Genomic DNA, 19,192 nt, shown 5'->3' with positions numbered 1-19,192 from the left:
CACCAAAATAATCCATACAATGTAAGGTTTCCTGCTGCAGCAGGGTGTTGGACTAGATGATCTCCTAGTAGCCTTCTAGCCCTAAATTGTTGTGCTGTTTTTCTTTCTTTCTGCTAACAAAGAAACCTGCCTGAGGCTCATTCCACATGCCTGCCAGATAGAGATAATGAGATAATGATCCTAGAGAACGTTTGGCTCCATTCACAAGCCTTTTAGAAACACAATCCTCATATTGCACAAACCCCAAAACTTCAAAAACATAAAACCATATAACATATAACCAATTTGTTCTTTTCTGCACCTTTTCAATTTAAAATTATTAAGACTTGTGGACTTCAACTCCCAGAATTCCACAGCCAGGCATGCTCAGTTCCAATTTAAAGCGACAGCATTTGTTTTTCTCCTTTGCAAATGAAGTTTCCTTCTTTCTTTTTCTTTTTCTTCTCCCTTCCCCTCCTTCCTCCCTCTCTCCCTCCCTCCCCACTCTCTCAAACACACACACACAGAAGTTGGATTGGACAATTTCTCCTACCCCCTTCCCTCTCTCACTCTCTCTCAAACACACACACACACACTGCTTTCAAGCCATTGGAAAAGATATCCAATCCAAGTTGGATTGGATATCTTTTCCAATGGCTTGAAAGCAGTTCCTCTGCCATCCCCCCATCCCCCGACTGCCTTCCTCAAACACCTCCCCCATTGCAAATGCAGCCTGCTGTCTGTGTGGGAAATGCCTGGAACGCAATAAATCTCACCCACTCACCTCCTGCTGGCAGGCTGGGGTGAGAGAAGAGGCAGAAAATCCGGAGGGAAGCCGATCCGAGCCTTCCAAAAGAAAGAGGCTGGGGGAAAGTGTGTGGACTATAACTTGGCTCTTTGCTTGGCTTCCTGCCTCCTCCCGTGGTATCCACAGTGCTCCCTTGTGCTCTCCCTCCTCAAGTGTAGTTTAATTGCAGACAGAGCCATGTTGCCTTTTCAAACTTGTCACCAGTTTGAAGATCTTCTCTTGCTTCTTTCGAGGATTTTGCGATATCCCCGAGATCAGCAAGATGTATTCTTCCTGTTCACCATCTCTTCGGGACGGTTTAGGTCCATTGGGACCACCCAGTGGCAAAAGTATTGGCTGTGGTAACGGCACTTTTAAAGTATCAGACAAAATTATCTTTTAATACTTAGTGAAAGGTAAACAAAATCTAATTCTTTGCTTTTGTGCTCTAGAGTAGAGGTCCCCAACCTTGGCAACTTTAAGAGTTGTGGACTTTAGTTCCCAGAATTCCTCAGTTGAGGAATTCTGGGAGTTGAAGTCTGCAGACTTTCAAGTTGCCAAGGTTGGAGACCCCTGCTCTAGAGCATCTTGAGTTAGTTTCAGCACAGTTCATGGACCACCAATTTGGCAGGATATAATAGGATGTTGGCTTGCAATATAATCTCTAGATTCAATATCTCTAGATTCAATCTCTAGATTCTACATGCCTTAAAATAATCTACACAATTAGCTAATCACAACAATACAAGAAAGTGTGGGGTAAAAATATTCTTTCCAGTGTGGATGAGCTGCAAAAATGTGCTTTGATTATGCTTCTCGGCATATAGGCAATGTATGCCAACACTGAACAATATTGTGCTTACCATTAGTTTAGATTGCTGCATATGAGATGAGTTTCACTAATGCTAGTTACCTAATCTATTTCTTCACCATCATACTAGATAGTGTTATGCAAAAGTCCCAACTAACCATAATGTGCAGTAGAGATCAATTTACTGCATATGAACTCCACAGTATAATGGTCCACAGTATAAGAGAGTTAAATATGAATGAAAGAAATAAATAGCCAGAAAGTTTGAACTGGTGTCACCTAAATTGTTATGGTAGGATTGGTGATACTTGCATATTACTCTTCATTTAATGGTGAGAATGAACAAGCAGATAATAGTTTTAGGAAAACCTATGCAACAATGTCAGTGAATGCATTCCACAGTGGGAAAACAATATTTTGATTGTGACATGAATGAAGACAGGAAAAAATGATTGGGCTATTCAGAGATCTAAGAATGAATGAGAATAGTGGAACCTCTGATCATGAACGCTTCTGACCACGACCAAATCGGGTTCCGACCAAAAAAATTAACATTTTTTTTCGCTGCCAATTTCCTGTTCTGCACCATTTTGTTTATGTGCCAAATTTCCAAAATTAGGTTTGGGTCATGACCAAATCGGTTTGCGACCAAAGTTATGGAACGAATTATGATCGTGACCAGAGCTTCTACTGTATTTGATAAATATCTCCTTAAGAAAAGAAATCTGTCTTGAATATATGATTTAAGGACAAAACTATTCATAAGTGCATATGACAAAGGAAAGAAAATAAATCTAAATGTATGCCAGTTTATGTTATAAATTATCATATAATAAATTTCTGTACATTGGTATTAGTGAGGGTCTAAGGTGATAAAATGTTCTGTTTGGGACAGACAGGTTTTGGCAGTGTCAAGAATGGATCTTTAAAAAAATGAAAATGGAAGGAAAAGAGAAAAGAAAAGAAAAGAAAACCCTTTTCAAGAAGACAGAAGTCAATACAGAATTACTGCAGAAAATATCAAGGTAAGTCTAGCATGAAAAACATTAGAAGCTTATAGCAAGGTGGTAAGCTAAGATTATCAAGGTTATAAGCTAAGGTCTCAGGCCTAAAAGAAATATCACCGGCATCACTTGGATTAGTGTTATGGTATTTCACATTGCCATACCTGGGTCCCAGGGTGGTCTTTCTTATGAACATAAACATAAAAATGCAGTAATTGATGTTATTTACTGGCTATATATACAATGAGATATAAAATTGCTTTTTAATGCTAAAATCTTTAACATTAAATGAAATGTGTTCATCCAAAGGGCTTCATGGGGGGATGACACAATGAGGCTCGGCCGTCTTTCGGGCCTATCTCCAGGGGGAGGCCCAAAAGAAAGTGCCTGGTTGGGGCACACAGTGCCCCAGCACGTGCTCTCCCCGAGGGTTGCCTGCCTGCTGCCCAGAAGTGGTGAGTTGCCCTCTCACGGTTTGGATGCAGGACCCAAGGTGGAAGGGTGAGCGGGCAGCAGCTGAGAGCCAGGCCCGAAAGAAGATGAAGTCTTCCCATGTTGCCCCTGAGGTTTGGAAACAAACTTCCCGTAGGCCCACGGGGCCTGTTTTTCGCCATCCCCAGGCTCCAGAGGCTTCCCGGAAGCCTGGAGAGGGCAAAAATGGCTTCACCCAGCCCTCTGGAAGGCCAAAAAATAGCTGGCTGGCACGCACATGCATGCTGGAGCTAACAGCTCACATACTGGCAGATATGGCTCCACGTGCCACCTGTGGCATGCATGCCATAGATTCAGCAACACGGCCCTACAGGTTGGCAAAGAAAAAATTCTTTCAGATATTGATAAAATATTTAGAGTTAATACTAGATACGCAGCAAGAAACAGACTTCCTAGAGAGGTGCATGTGAGATTTACAAAAAAAGCAATGAAAGCAGAGATTTTACAAAGAGTGAGATACGATTCTTTAAAATACAAAGGGAAGGAAATAGTAGTCTTAAATCAGATTCCGAGGAGAGTTAGAAAAATAAGAAAGGAATAACAATGTCAGGCCTGCATTTATATTCCTTTTAGAATTTTGGCCTGCCACACTTTCTCTTATTTCATTATGCTGTTTCTTTAAGTATAGTCAATGGGAGGGGGGATTAGAAGGAGTAGGATTTTGGAATGTATTGTTTTTCATTGTTTGCTAGAAGTCAAGGTCATCCTTTGTCTCCGCACTTTCACACCTGACCGGAAGAAGCTGAGCATGGACCCCAGCGTGGAAGCAGAAGATTGGACCATGTGATGGACTGTGGGTGTGGGGACAAGATCATGAACTTTTAACTGGGTGGGATTCTGATGTAACTTCCAGAGTTGGGATCCCCACAGCTATGTGCCAACATGCCTGCTTTATTAAATTGGAACTTTAAGCATAGGTGTCAGCCTCTGCTTTGCTGCCGCTTCAGCTGCCATTGAAATGGGGAGGGGGGGCGTGGTATTTGGGATGGGAATCATTATGTGTTGGAGGACGATTCTAGACGCTGCCTGACCATCTTACTGCGCATGTGGAGGAAGGGAGTTTCCCGCCAAGGTTAACTGTCCAGCATTCCATCCTGGTGATGTTTTTTGAAGATATCTCCCACCTGACAGTTGGGTGAATTATCATTGGACTATGGACTGGGGTGCCAAGGGGAGGGAATTGAATTATACATGATATTCTTTGCTTTCGCGCCTAATTAACCAGATTCAGCTTCGCTTCGCTACTGTTCATTTCTAATTAGTAAAAGTACACTTAATTTCAAACAAATGGAGTTGAGTGGTTTCTTTCCTGATTATTAAATGAAGTCGCACCTGACAATAGGTTTGCCTTCGATTCTGATTTGATTCTACATGGTATTTGGAACGCTGACAACCAATTCCTGACAAAGCAACTAATTAAAAAATGGAGTGAATTTTAGATGGCTGATAACCAGAGGGAATATTGGTGACTTGGATGGAACAAAGACATCGACTGGATTCCATAGTAAAAGGAGAACAATTTTATGAGCAATATTTTGGAGCACAAGAGGAAATGAAAAAAAGAGAAAAGAAAAGGAGAAGTGATGAGAGGAAGTTATAGGAGAGGGGAATGTACAACAAAAAAAGATGAAAGAGATTTGGAAGAAATAGCAGAGAGAGAAGAGGCAAAGACAAAAGAACCAAGAGAGATAAGAGCGACTGGAATGACAAAACCCATCTATAAGTATACTATGGAAGAAATAATCAAATTAATGTCAATTAATATAAATGGACTGAATTCGGCAATAAAAAGGAAAAGGATTTTTAATAAATTAGAAAAGCTAAAATTAGATCTAATCTGCTTGCAAGAAGTTCACATTAAAAATAATAATAATAAAGTATTGGAATATTCTAAAATTGGAAAGTTATATATTTACCACAACAAAAGAAGAGGGGAATAGCCCTTCACGCGAAAGAGACAATAAATGCTAAACAAATCTTTATGGACAAGGAAGGGTAGACTTTGATAGTGGAGATAACAATGAACAAAAAACAGATACTCTTAGTAGCAATATATGCACCAAATACTAATCAAGAGGACTTTTATGGTAAACTTCACAAGAAAATAACGGAATAGGAGTATGACAAAGATATGTATACTAGCAGAATTTAATTCAATTGTGGATGTGGAATTGGATTACAAAACTAGAAAAGTAAATAACAAAACCAGGAAGACACTTCCCAAGACTTTCTTTAAAATGGCGGAAGAATTAGTTATCCAAGATGCATGGCGAGAGATACATCCCAAGGAAAACCAATATTCATTTTATTCAAATAGGCATATGTCTTGGTCAAGAATAGATATGATATGGATGTCAGCAGAGTTGAAATCTAATATACAAGAAATAAATATAGAAACAAGTAACTGGGCAGATCATAACCCAATAAAAGTTATATGGAAGGGACAAAAGGGGAAATTAAGATGGAAGTTGAACCAAGAAATATTAAAAGAAAAGGAATTTATGGAAATAGAACTAGATTTTTTCTTTAAAGAGAACAGAAATGAAACATCATTATAAAATGTATGGGATACAGCTAAGGCATATATTAATATATTGTGGGGGGGGAATAAAAAGAAGAGACAAAACCAAAGGATACTAGAAGAATACAAGAGACAAGAAATAGAACTACAAAAAGATCCACAAAAAAAGAATATAAAGAACCAACTGGACTTAACGAAACAGAAGTTGAATCTAATAGATAAAGAAGAATTAGCACAAAAAAATTAAAAGTCTTAAACAAAATAAATCAAGAAGATGGCTAGCATATAAATTGAAAAAAGTGAAAGAAAAGAAATTGATGCACCAACTAGTGAATGATGAAGGAAATCTTCACCATGAAAACGATGATAAAAAGAAAGTGATTCAAAACTACTATGAGAAACTATATGATCAAGAGTTAATCTCAGAAGATAAAATAAAACAATGTTTAGAAAAAGCAGAATTCCCTAAAATACCTAAAACAGTGAAAGTAATGCTAGATGAACATATATCAATGATGGAATTGAAAGAAGCAATCAAGAGGCAAAAAATGGAAAAACATGAAGTCCAGATGGCTTGCCAACAGAACTGTATAAAGACTTACAAGGTACTTTAAGTATCCCAATGTTGGAAGTATTCAACGAATTTGTGATAGAGGCAAAAGTACCAAATTCATGGTTGGAAACATATATTATTATCATAATGAAAGAAGATGCTGACTTACAATGGATAATAAACTATAGACCAATATCTTTATTGAATGCTGATTAGAAAATATTTTCTTCAATAATTTCATTAAGACTAAAAAGATTTCTAAATCAATTATTACATCCAGATCAAAATGGTTTTTTACCTAAGAAACAAATTAAAGACAATATGAGAATAATTTTAAATACATTGGAGCAGGGGTGAAATGCTACTAGTTCTGCCCGGTTCGCTGGAACAGGCAGTAACAAATGCTTTTAATTTTTTTTAAAAAAAAGGTTCCCATGATTAGATGGCACAGCTGATTGTCACAACTGATGAACCTTTTTTTTTACTTTTTTAAAAGCATTTTTACTACCTATTTACCCAACTGGTAATTAAAAAAATGCTCTAACAAGTAAAAAGAAAAGGTTCTGACTATCAGCTGCTTGTCAATCAGCTGTTGTGGGGGATGTCAGAACCTTTTTTTTTAAATTTAATGTATTTTATACTACCTATTAGCCCTAACTGTGACTCTTGCAGGAAGAGGGCGAGGGCAATATATACAAAAGCCTTTAGGTAACTGGGAAAGCACGGAAACCGCTTTGGTCACCCTGACCGATGATCTCTGGTGGGCCAGGGATAGAGGACATTCCTCTATCCTGGTGCTTCTTGACCTCTCAGTGGCCTTCGATATCATTGACCATGGTATCCTTCTGCAACGCCTAGGGGAGGTGGGAGTGAGAGGCACCGTTTTACGGTGGTTCTCCTCTTACCTCTCTGACAGGTCGCAGTCGGTGTTGGTCGGGGGGCAAAGGTTGACCCCTAGGCTCCTCAAATGTTGTGTGCCACAGGGTTCAGTTTTGTCCCCCCTCCTATTTAACATCTACATGAAGCCGCTAGGTGAGATCATGTGACAGCATGGGGTAAATTACCATCAATATGCTGACGATATTCAATTGTATCTTTCTGCCCCGTGCCAGCTCAGTGTAGCGGTGGACGTGATGTGCTGATGCCTGGAGGCTGTTAGGATCTGGATGGGGGCGAACAAACTTGTGCTCAATCCCGATAAGACTGAGTGGCTTTGAATGCTGCCCCCGAAGGACAGCTTAGACAGTCTATCCTTAACCCTGGGGGGTGAAAATTTACGCCCCTCAGAGAGGGTCCGCAATTTGGGGGTCCTCCTGGATTCATAGCTGAAACTGGAACATCATCTATCGGCTGTGACTAGGGGGGCCTTTGCCCAGGTGTCTGGTGTACCAATTGCGGCCCTATTTGGATCGAGAGGCACTTCAAACGGTTACTCACGCCCTTGTCACCTCAAGGCTGGATTATTGCAACACGCTCTACATGGGGCTACCCTTGAAAAGCGTTCGAAGACTGCAGTTAGTCCAGAATGCGGCCGCTCGAGCGATATTGGGTGCACCGAGGTACACCCATGTTACACCTGTCCTCCGCGAGCTGCACTGGCTACCAATTGGTCTCCAGACGCAATTCAAGGTGTTGGTTATCACCTTTAAAGCCCTACATGACTTAGGGCCAGCGTATCTTCGAGACCTACTGCCACATACCTCCCAGCGGCCAGTAAAATCCCACAGATTGGGCCTCCTTCACATGCTGTCAGCCAGACAGTGTCGGCTGGCGGGCCCCAGGAGGAGAGCCTTCTCTCTGGCTACTCCGACTCTTTGGAATCAGTTACACCCAGAGATCCGGACCATACCATGGCCTTCAGGAAAGCTGTAAAAACTTGGCTGTTCCGGCACGCCTGGGGCTGTTGACCTCATTGTTGAGGTCCAGCCCCGATTAGAATGAATGTATGAGATGTTGCTATTTTAAACCATTTTCTTTCGTTATGTGTTCGTTATGTGTCTTTTTTTTTCTTTTTTGTAAGCCGCCCGGAGTCCTTCGGGATTGGGCGGCATATAAATTTTATAAATAAATAAATAAATAAATAAATAAATAAATAAATAAATAAATAAATAAATAAATAAATGATATGGGAATTATTTTATCAATGGTTAGAGAATAAAAATGGAAATAAAGGAGATTAAAGAAGAGTAGAAAATAGAAAGACAGATGTAAATAATATGATAATTATTTGTATAATATTAGGATTATTATGCTTAATATTATTATATTTTTATTAGAAGATATGTTAAGAGGAAAACATGAACAGGTTTACTATGCTCAATTATTTTATATACTGTAAGATTAGAGAATTAATATATATGTAGTGAATGATGTTGTAAATTCTGATGGTTATTGCACAGAGACATTTGTACCCAGATGACATACTGTTTAAGAAAGGATGGAATGTTAATAAAAACTTTTTATTAAAAAAAGAAAAAGAATAACATTTTTCTCCTTCAGCAATAGTAAATTCAATTATTATGGTAAGATTAATTTGTTAAAATTTTTGGCAGAATTCTGTATTTAAAAAGATACAACAATAAATCAAATTTGAGAAGCAGATTACAGCTTTATACCAGAGAGTTTGTAAAAGTAAATATACCAAAAGACAAAATTGAAATAATAAAAGATACAGAACAAATTTTATTTGATAAGATAAAGATGGTATTGGAAGTGGATTTACAACTGACAGACCAAAATAATTAATTACAAAAAACGTTTCATTGGATCTAAAAATGAAACTGGCTTAGATTTTAAATTTTAAAAAGGGAAATACAAATGACAAACAATGAGTAATCTGGACATTTTTTGTATTGGATTTACAAAATAAGCTTGTTAAGGCCTTAAAGAACTCTACACAACAGTACAAAGAAGAAATGAAGAGAAATCAAATTATATGAAAATGTTTGATTGAACCAAAGATCAAATATTAGAAGTAAATAAGGAATTTAAGATTGGTTTATTTGAACAAGGTTAAAACAAGGTTCCTTCTGACAATCCTTCATGAACATACAACTGACACTAGGATTGAAAATATGATGTTTCATAGATTGTTTATGCATCAGAAAGGGAATATGGGATGAAAATATACTTGTAACTTTATTGGGAGTGAAAAAAATAGTATCACTCAATTTGCTTATACTTGTTTGATGGAAGATTGGAAGTCACTTCATTATATATTTCTCTTGGGAACTAGGAACCCCCCCCCCAAAAGGGGCATCTGGAATAGTGCTGCTGGCGACCCCGTCTCGAAACAACTGATGGGCCTGGGACCGGTCAGCCTGTTGGGAGTACAGCCGATGGGGCAGAGCGGAACTAGAGGATGGTTCCGCATTCCGAAAAGGCTGCCTCCTGTAGGAGTAGGAGCCCTTCTGGTCAGATTTCTTAATGACCGATGGCATCACTTTCTTTTTGTCCTTGTTCTCTACTAGGACCGGGTCCAGGACCTCCCTGAAAAGCTTGCCCCCCTTAAAGGGAGCAGAGACTAGCTTCCACTTGGAGCAGATGTCCACGTTCCAGTGCCTAAGCCACAAGAGATGCCTGGTAATGACATTGGACGCCAGGGCCCGCGAGGCAAATTTGGCCGCGCTCAGGATGGCATTGGCAGTATACTCAGTGGCTGCCACAATCTTATTGATATCCTGCCTTAATTTGGTATCCCTGGCCGGAATCTTAGTCAATAGTTGCCTCAACCAGAGAAGGGCGGCCCTGGAAAGGAAAGAAGCCGATGCAGATGTTTTAATTGCCCAAACGGCCGCTTGGTGCGTCTTATGACAAGCGGTCTTAGACTTCTTATCCTCCGCCTTGAGACTTCCAATAAATCAGGCGGGAGGACGGAGGTAGAGGTAAGGGCTGCCACAGGAGAATCGATAGGAGGTAGCTTAAGCAAGTCCTTCAGACTGGCATCAACCATGTACAATTTCTTATCATTGCTACTGGGGGTAGCCATGGTGGCAGGCTGCGCCCACTGCTTCTGAACCATGTTAAGATAAAGTGTGGGGATTGGCACTGTCTCCTGGGCTGTCACTGGTTCCTCAAAGAGGCCCCCAGAAAGGTCATCTGGGTCATTAACCGCCTGAACTGGGGGCTTGGATCCCATGCGGGTCGCTATCTTAGCCTTATCCAAAACCGTTTTGAAACTTTTGAGACCTCAAAAGGTAGGCTTTTCGGAGGTGCCACCCTCATCCCCAGAGAATTCAGCTTCTTGCCTGGGTAGGAAATCCTCCTCCTCCCATTGCGAATCCTCAGAGTCTAGAGAAGAATGGGGAGACTGGGGATCTTGGGAGACAAAAGCATTTCTGGGAGCTACTGTGGGTTGCAGATGCTGGGTCTTGAAAGTGCGCTTGCCCCTCTGATGCATGCCTGCCTCAATACCCTGGGAAATAGCTCTGTTAATGACCAGAATATTAACATGCAGAACAACCAGCGGAACATTATTTTATATTTTATCAGTTGTGTGGAGAGAAATTGGTAATTCCTTCTTTTCTTTTATAGACCAGCTGTTCATCCCTTCTTCTTTTATAGATTTCATCTCTGACAGCTTTTTTTGCAAATCTTATATGTATTTCACAGGGCAACCTATGCCTTTGTGCATAATTAGTAATGCATTGATTATTGCTTGCTGGAACACTGAGCCAAATGTCTTCTCATAGTCAATGAAAGCCATGCACAGAGGCATGGTGTACTCATTGTGGGTTTCAATGAAATTGAATGTGTGTATGTGTGTATGTATGTGTGTGTGTGTGTATGTATGTGTGTGTGTGTGTGTGTATATATATATATATATATATATATATATATATATATATATATATATATATATATATGTTTTTTATTTGTGCTGATAAATAAATAAAGGGAGACTAATAAAAAATAAAAAACACAAATATAACAAAAGGCAACAGTAAAAATATTGGGTTTCTGTCGTGATGGACTCTTGTGACGAGCCGATTGACAGATGTTGGAAGCAGTTAGCTTCCTCCCATAATTGGGGCTTACCAGGGGTTGTGACACACACACACACACACACACACACACACACACACACACACACACACATATATATATATATATATATATATATATATATATATATATATAAATAATTTGGCAACATATCAATTATACGTTCTATCCTATTTATCAAAATAAGAGTTTATTTTTTGCCACAATTTCTGGATCTCAAACAGTAGCAAACCAAAACCAGACAAATACATGTCTGTTCTTCCTCTGGACATATAGAAGAAAAAAAACCTTCACTGGCAATTTGCTTCGGTTCCCTTTTAGTTGTAACAGAATATTAAGTTCTAACTTAACCTCCAAATGGCTGTCACCTGAGGCCGCCTCGCCTCATTTCCTCTGCCCCGCCAGGTTGCAGAAAAATGAGCAGCTTGATTCTCCGTCTCATTTTCCTCAGCCTCCGCGCTATTGGGATATGTGTGTTGGGGGGGGGGGGGTAAACCATTGCCTTGCGCCAGAATTGATAGGAAATAAAAGGCTGAATTGTTTTTAGCCTACTTACCTCCCCAATATGCAAAAGATCACTTGGAGTTAAGTAAGACCTTTAAATGATATTTGCTTCAAAACGCTTAAGAAACTTGGAAAGGAAGGCTTGGCTTTTAACTAGTTCTAATCCATCTCAGTAACAGATGATATTTCTTCAGGCAACCGGCAAACTATGATTTAGGTTTAAGGAATGGATTCTGAAACGTTTTGCTAAGATGGCATATCTGCCAAATCAAGGAACAAAATCATGCCCCCTCCCCCAAACAATTTTGTCCTGTTTAGTTTTGTTCTGTTCTTGGTTATTTTCTGTGAGTTTGTATTTTATCCCTTGAATAAAAAAAAATGGAAAAAATATATGAAGTTACTTAGTCTAATATACTAATGTAACACATCTTGTTTACACATCATGATCAGTTCTAAACTATGGATTTATAAATCACAATTGCTGTGTTCACACAATAGGTTAAGCCAAAAACAAATCATAGATTAGTTGATTGAGTCAAACCAATATGTCCCTTGATTTATACTTTATAACAAAATGAAGCCCCTTTGCCTTAGTACATGTTCATACATCTTATTCAGCCCTAGGCAAATGAAAGATTATTTCACTACTTGATATATGGAAAAGAGGAAGTCGCCATGAAGTTTTAAGACACATTAACTTGCTGTCAGGAATCTTTCCAATATCCCACAAAGAAGACATGATTTTTTGTTAATTTGTTTAAGCAAACAGTTGAAGTTCCTTCAAGTGTTTTGGAATAGATTCTTCTACATATAGCTCACATTTCTTATTTAGCAGATGATCCTTCTGTTAACATTAACCCATTGTAAAAATAACAGCAATTGAATGTTTTACCACAATCAACACATTACATGACTGGAGTAAAGTTAGCGGCAGGGCGGCTTTTGCCTCTTGAAAGCAGGCAAAAGCCGCCCCGGCGCTATGTCCGGCATAGAAGCGCCTCTATGTCGGACATAGCGCCGGGGCGGCTTTTGCCTGCTTGCCTCATCAGCCATAAACCTCACCGCAGGTCACTGTTTGACACACAAGGAATTTAAAAATCTTTATCATTTCTAGCACAAGGATGTATTTCACTTTCCCTTCTGCCAAAAGAATCTATTCCTAGCATTTTCTAAGTCTTTGTCTGGAGAATTTTTTAAAAAAACTGACTGCTGTCTGGGCGAAAAAGCCCCACCACACAAATATCAATTGTTTATCCTTCTTCTTACTTCACCTATTCCTATGCTAGTTAATATCTCAGACGGCTAGGAATAAAACAGCACTCTTGTTTCTTCGGTCCTCCACCTCCCGCAAGGCCTCCATTCATTACTGTTGTACATCCAACCTTCCATTCCTCACCTTCCCAAGACTGTTTGCTTCCCACGTAATCATTTCCAACGAACCCGCCTACCAAATGCCACTGCACACACCCTCGCAAACAAACCTCGCTACTACAGAGCGGCTCTTTATGGGGCTTGTGTGGAACCGAAAAATAGGAACACCGGGTGGCGGCTACAATTTGGGCACCAAAAACGGGAGGACACCTGCTCCGAGGGAACCCGGAGCGCCAGCAAGGAAGACAGGGAGGTCCCAGGCAGCAGGCTTCCCCACAAAGTAGGTGGCTTTGCTTACAAACCACACCCACAGAGGATCATGTCACCTATTCCTTCGCCCCTACCTGAAGCCCGCGAATACAAGGGAGACGCTCGGGATGTTCCCGGCTCAGCCATCTTCCTCCTCCGGCGCCCTAGCTGCTGCTGCTGCTGCTGCTTACTTTTCTCCCCAGCCGTCTGCTACCTCGCTTAAAGAACCGTAACCGATAACAGTATTACTCTTGCTGCTACTGCGCGGCCGCCACCGCACAGGCGCACTTCGTTTCGGTAGGACACCTGACGCGTCGTTAGAGAATTGGAGAAGCAGAAGAGGGATAGAAGCGCTAGATGCTGAGAGAGCAATTGCTGAAAACTAGGGAGCCTGAGCGGCCGCATAGCTTCTGGCGCTTTCCAGATGTATATTCCTTCTCTCCGAGATTCTTCCTACCTTGTGGTTAACATGTGGCAACCTGCTCGTGCTCTCTTTATTTTTTTTTTGCCTCGGGCATCAGCAACTGTTCTGCAAACTGCTTCCTACTGCGCGCCAAAAGGATTCGTGACGGTTGCCTTTGATCCCGAAAGCAGCCTTCCGGTACTCTGTGAGGCAGAGAGCAAAATGCAAAAAGTTGCTTCGGGGGGTTGGATGAGGTTCCAGATTTACGCTTAAGCACTCCTTTCAATTAACTGGAAAGTTAAACTAAACCACGCGGTCGAGAAACTAGTTCGGGCAGAACATTTTCTCCCAAATGTTTGTATTTTTCCAAACCAAAGTGCAAATGCATCATATGCTTTCCCTCGGATCATTGTAGTGAAGCTTATTTGGACAATTTCTCCCAGTCCTATTTATAGGCTTTCTTTTGAGATATCAGGAAGAATACAGGGGGGGTTACAATGGAAAAGAGATCAGCAAAAGAGGAGGATTTTCAGATTGTTAAAGCACCAAGGAAGTTAACACGGAAAAAATGCTCAGAGAAGCAGAGGTAATCCTCCAGTTTGTCACCAACCGGTGGTCTGTGAAAATTTTTTGGTGGTCCGCGGCGCACCCGGGTGCAGGAGCTGCTCCTGGGCCATTCCTGTGACTAGAGCTCTGAAATATGGGATTGGTCAGGCAGCTCGTGATGGGGGGCTTGAAATCTCTGGAGGTACGTTCAACTTGCAAATTTGCAGGAGGTTCAACGTGCAAGTAGTGCAGCCCTTGCTGGCCAGAATGAGATAATGGTGCTGTTGCAGCAAGGGGTGGGGCAGGCGGGCTGAAGCAAAGGGTGTCAACAATCCACGGCTCTTTCATCCCCCTACTGTGGCTTCGTGTCGGTTGAACCCACCACTGGCTGACCTTGCCGTCCCCTCCCACTCACTCCTCGCCTAGCCTGAGAAGGGAAGACAAGGGATTTTTTGCTCCATATTCCAGAACGGGAACAAAGTTTCATCTCTTGCTGAGTCTTTTGCGCGTTTCTTCCAGCCCTTGTTGGTGCTGTGTGACTGGGAAACACGTGATTTCTCCTCCCCAAGACACTGGCTGGCCTGTGAGATGAAAGAGAGAGGTGAATGAGAGATGAAAGATCCCTGTGTTTTGTTTTCTGTGGGAAATGGATCCAAATGACTCTGAGTGTTTAAGATTGAAGAAACAGGCCAAACTTAAGTGTCTGAAGGATCTCATCCCATCACTGGGAGTCCAGGTGGTTCAGCGAGAGGCGCATTGGATTCATATTAGTGGTCCGCAGGATTTAAAATCATGAATTTAGTGGTCCCTGAAGTCCAAAAGATTGGTGATATATAAAAGATTGGTTATATAAGGTAAACTATCTCAACCCTAGTTTCTTAGGATCCTGATGTCTCAGGAGCTATGATAAACTGCTCCTAAAACTCCAGTTGAATACTGTAATCTGTTGGGGATTATCCAGAAAAAAAGAAACAGGAATAATGCTGGGAAAATATTTTGCCTTTATAACTAAGGATCTTACACCCAGAACAAGTGTAGCCTGTCATCCCAGCTCTTTCCTTCTCACTACAACTCCAAAATGATTATTTTAAAAACGTATTGCCTTCTTTTACAAAGTGACTTGTAGGAAGTTATCACCCAGCCCTCTCCCAGAAAAATGAAATATCGTAGGAAATATTGAAAAGACAAAATATTTCTCTGGATGTGAAAAGGAAGAAACATGTTTTATAAAGACAGAATACCTCCCTGCAGCTTCCTGCCCCCACCCACTTTGTCAATAGGCCATTAAGAAACCCAAGCCAGTCCCTTTACATAATAAAGAGTTCTCCCCTTCAGCTCCAGAGGGGATTGGATTAAGGCATGATAATATTGGCCCTTTACCCAACTCCCCACATGGCATCTGAGAACTCAACCAAACCTGGATTCAAAATGCAGCCTAGAGAGTTGCCCCTGCATGGCCCTATGGGAGTCTGACAACCAATCAGAATACAAGATCAAGATCAAAGGCCAGAGAGGGCATAAAACCAGGGACGCAGAAGGATACCATGATCGATGGTATCGAAGGCCGCTGAGAGGTCAAGAAGCACCAGGATAGAGGAATATCCTGTATCCCTGGCCCGCCAGAGATCATCGGTCAGGGCGACCAAAGCGGTTTCCATGCTGTACCCAGGCCTGAAACCAGACTGAAAGGAGTCTAAATACCTTGGCTTTAATTATTTTTAAAAAATTCTTTAAAATTCTTTCCTTTTCCTGAGGAGACTGGTGAGGCCCCGCCTCCCCTGCCTCTAGTGACTGCATGTCCCTGCCTAAGTTATAAACCTGTACTCAAATTGTTTGTTTTACACAGGTCACTTTTGGGAAGTGAGGGGAGCCGGATGTGAACTTGTAAAGTGTTGCCATGACTACTATCAAGTGGCATAGAGAAGGGAGGAGAATTCCATGCATACTTTTGGCCAGAGTTAGGTCTCATATTTTTGCAGTTGGCATGTGCATGTCCATAACCTGCCATAGCACCTTGTTGGTGAATGTAATTTATGATCAAGGCATAGGGGAGGGGACACAGGGGTAAAGTTCAGACGGCATTAAGTGAAAATCAGTTTCGGCTCTGCAGAAAGACATGCCAGAATGTTGATCCTAATAAATAAATTGATTTCTTTTGAACTTTGTCTCGAGGCTCATAAATTAATTACGTCATCTTCTGGGAACTTCACACTATGTTGTGCCTGCCTGCCCCTATTTTCTTGCCACTTGTATGATTCATGCACATGGTATGTCACTCATTATTAAATGCTTGGTTTTGCTTGACAGCAGGGCTGATAATCTTACCCGCACAAACATCTATGTTACATGCACTGATAACCCAATTAATTTTAAATTGCTGAGGACAGAAATGTTCTGTATCAATTAATTCTCTGTTCCCACTGTTCAGTTTAAATGTTTATTCAGAAAAATCTGTGAATTTAATGCCAAGTAACCCACCCCCTTTCTTGGATGAATGCAAACCAACTCTTTTGTAGAGTTTTTCATTGGACCAGGGTCCAATGGAATAGGGTCTGCTGCTTGAGCAGGGAGTTGGACTAGATGACCTCCTGTTATTCTGTAAGAGGATGTTAAATTAGCACTCAGTCACTACTAAGCCTGTACAGGTAGTCCTCAACTTACAACTGTTCATTTAGTGGCTGTTTGAAGTTACAACTTTTTTCAACAGTGAAAAAAGTGACTTATGACTGTTTTTCACATGATCATGGCAGCATCTCTAAGGTCATGTGATTTACATTCGGATGCTTGACAACTGCCTCGCATTTATGATAGTTGAAGTGTTCTGGGGTCATGTGATCCTCTTTTATGATGTTCTGACAAGTAAAGTCAATGGGGAAGCCAGATTCACTTAACAACTGTGTTAATAATTTAACAATTGCAGTGATTTGCTTAAAACATGTGGCAAGAAAATTCATTAAATGGGACAAAAATCCCGTAATAAATTTTTCACTCAGCAACATAAATTCTGGGCTCCGTTGTGGTTGTAAGTCAAGAACTACCTGTAATTGTAGGCAATGTACATATAAATATAAAGAAAGGAAATTTAATAGTATGCAAACCATCAATATCCTTAATTTCATATATTAGCAAAATAATGCTTGGAATCATTCAGCAGATTAGTTTATATGTAAATAGAAAAGCAAGATTGTTAAGCTGACCTTAGAAAAAGCTAAGGTATAGAAGACATTATTCCTGATATCCCTTACTGAATAATTGAAAAAGATAAAAATATCAAAAAATCAAAATATGCTTCATTGATTATAAAGAGGCCTTTGATTGTATCATCCATATCAAGCTGTGGAATGTGCTTAGAAAAGACTGAATATTAGAATCCTCATAAGAAATAGACAGACACGGGATAGAAAGCCACTGTCTAAATGAAATATGGCAAATATGGAACATAGTGAAACAGAATGACTTCAGGTTGGCAAAGAGATAGTCTTGTTTAACATCCAGATGAAACCGTTGAAGCCATCTGTCAGTTTTGGGGTAAGTATAATCAATACGTTGATTATACATCTTGACCCCAGGGCTAAGTACCTAATGCTGTTGAAGGTTCTGTTGAAGTTGCTCACAGGACAACTAAGTGATGCTGTTGAAATTTGATGTCTGAATGCTGTGCAGAGCAGGTGATAGATACTGGCTCAGTTGTGATGAAATTGAGTGGCTGTGTGTTTGGTCCACCCATTTCTGTCTTCAATTAATTGTAGTTCCCTATATGAGATTTGTGCACAATCTGGGGTTCTTGTTAGACTCATAGCTAATGTTTAAAGAGAGGTTGCAGCTATGCCCAAGAGGCCTTTTAACACATTGACCGGGTGCACCAATTGCAATCATTCTTGGCCAGGAGGCTCTTCAGTCACCCAATGATTGGATTACTATGCTCTACAAAGAGCTGTCTTTGAAGATCACCCAGAACCTACAACTGTTCCAGAATATGGCAACATGGGCAGTGATGGGTATGTCATAGTATGCTGACATATTCCCATTGCTTTCCAATATGCAATGTTTCTTAATCCAAAGCTGTTTTGAGATGTCTACAATGTTGGGAAAAGTGGAAGAAAAAAGAATGATGATCAGCCAAGTGGATAGACTTGACTACGGTGGCTGATTGGAAGCCTTAAGGGATCAACTGGAGACATATCATCCTGGAGAGTGTCTATGTGGTTGCTGAGTCATTCCTGAGTCATATTTGTCACATTAAGATCACTCATATCTGACTCACTTCATTTTGTTGTTCCCATGATGTATGCGCATGCAAACTCCTCAGATGTACAGTGGTAACTTACTGAGAGGCAGAAAAGGGGTGCTCTAGCAAAAACCTGCTTAAAAACAGTAAAATTATGAAAACAGGAAGATAAAAAGCACTTCTTGCCTTGACATGATAAAATTACTATGCCACTCTTTCTTTACCTTTTAATTACACTTTTAATTATCCAAAGTTTTCAATATGCTTCCCACCATTAAGCTTTCTCTTATCACATTTTATTCTGGGTCCACACCTATACCTCATTTATCTTTTCAGCCAAAATGTTTTTCTACATTTTTTTTGTTCAATTTCTTTAATAATCCTACCCATTATAACATCTTTGGATTTTTTCTAAACATTGAAATAACAGATTTATTATTTAAGTAGCGGCGGGCATGGCTTTAAAGTCCCGGCGCGGCATTCCATCATAGAGCAGGACGCATCCCGCTCTATGGTGGATACGCTGGCAGGGCTTTAAAGTCCCGGCACCGCACCTGCCATAGAGCGGGACGTGTCCTGCTTTATGGTGGGTGTGGCGGCATGGCTTTAAAAAATAAAAAATAAAGTGCCAGCCTTTGCACCAGCAGAGGCAGGTAAAACACACACACACACACACAAATTACTTATAATAATATAAATTACAATTACTTACAAATTACAATAATTTTGAATTCCTCCCC

At 40.5% G+C, this 19,192-nt stretch overlaps 1 protein-coding gene across 1 annotated transcript in view; it reads right to left on the bottom strand.

The window, feature by feature from the left end:
* Positions 1-13,544, bottom strand: part of MAP7D2 (MAP7 domain containing 2) — a 108,489-nt gene extending 94,945 nt beyond the window's left edge. The window contains 1 exon segment of the mRNA XM_032226834.1: positions 13,371-13,544. Coding sequence (XP_032082725.1) covers positions 13,371-13,422 — 52 coding nt within the window. The 5' untranslated portion in view covers positions 13,423-13,544.
* Between the last annotated feature and the right edge of the window lie 5,648 nt (positions 13,545-19,192).

The sequence above is a fragment of the Thamnophis elegans genome, chromosome 11 (genome assembly GCF_009769535.1).
Source record: "Thamnophis elegans isolate rThaEle1 chromosome 11, rThaEle1.pri, whole genome shotgun sequence".
In the NCBI taxonomy this organism is placed as follows: domain Eukaryota; kingdom Metazoa; phylum Chordata; class Lepidosauria; order Squamata; family Colubridae; genus Thamnophis; species Thamnophis elegans.
Note: the sequence above shows the minus strand (reverse complement) of the source record. Positions and strands in the feature narration are given on the sequence as shown.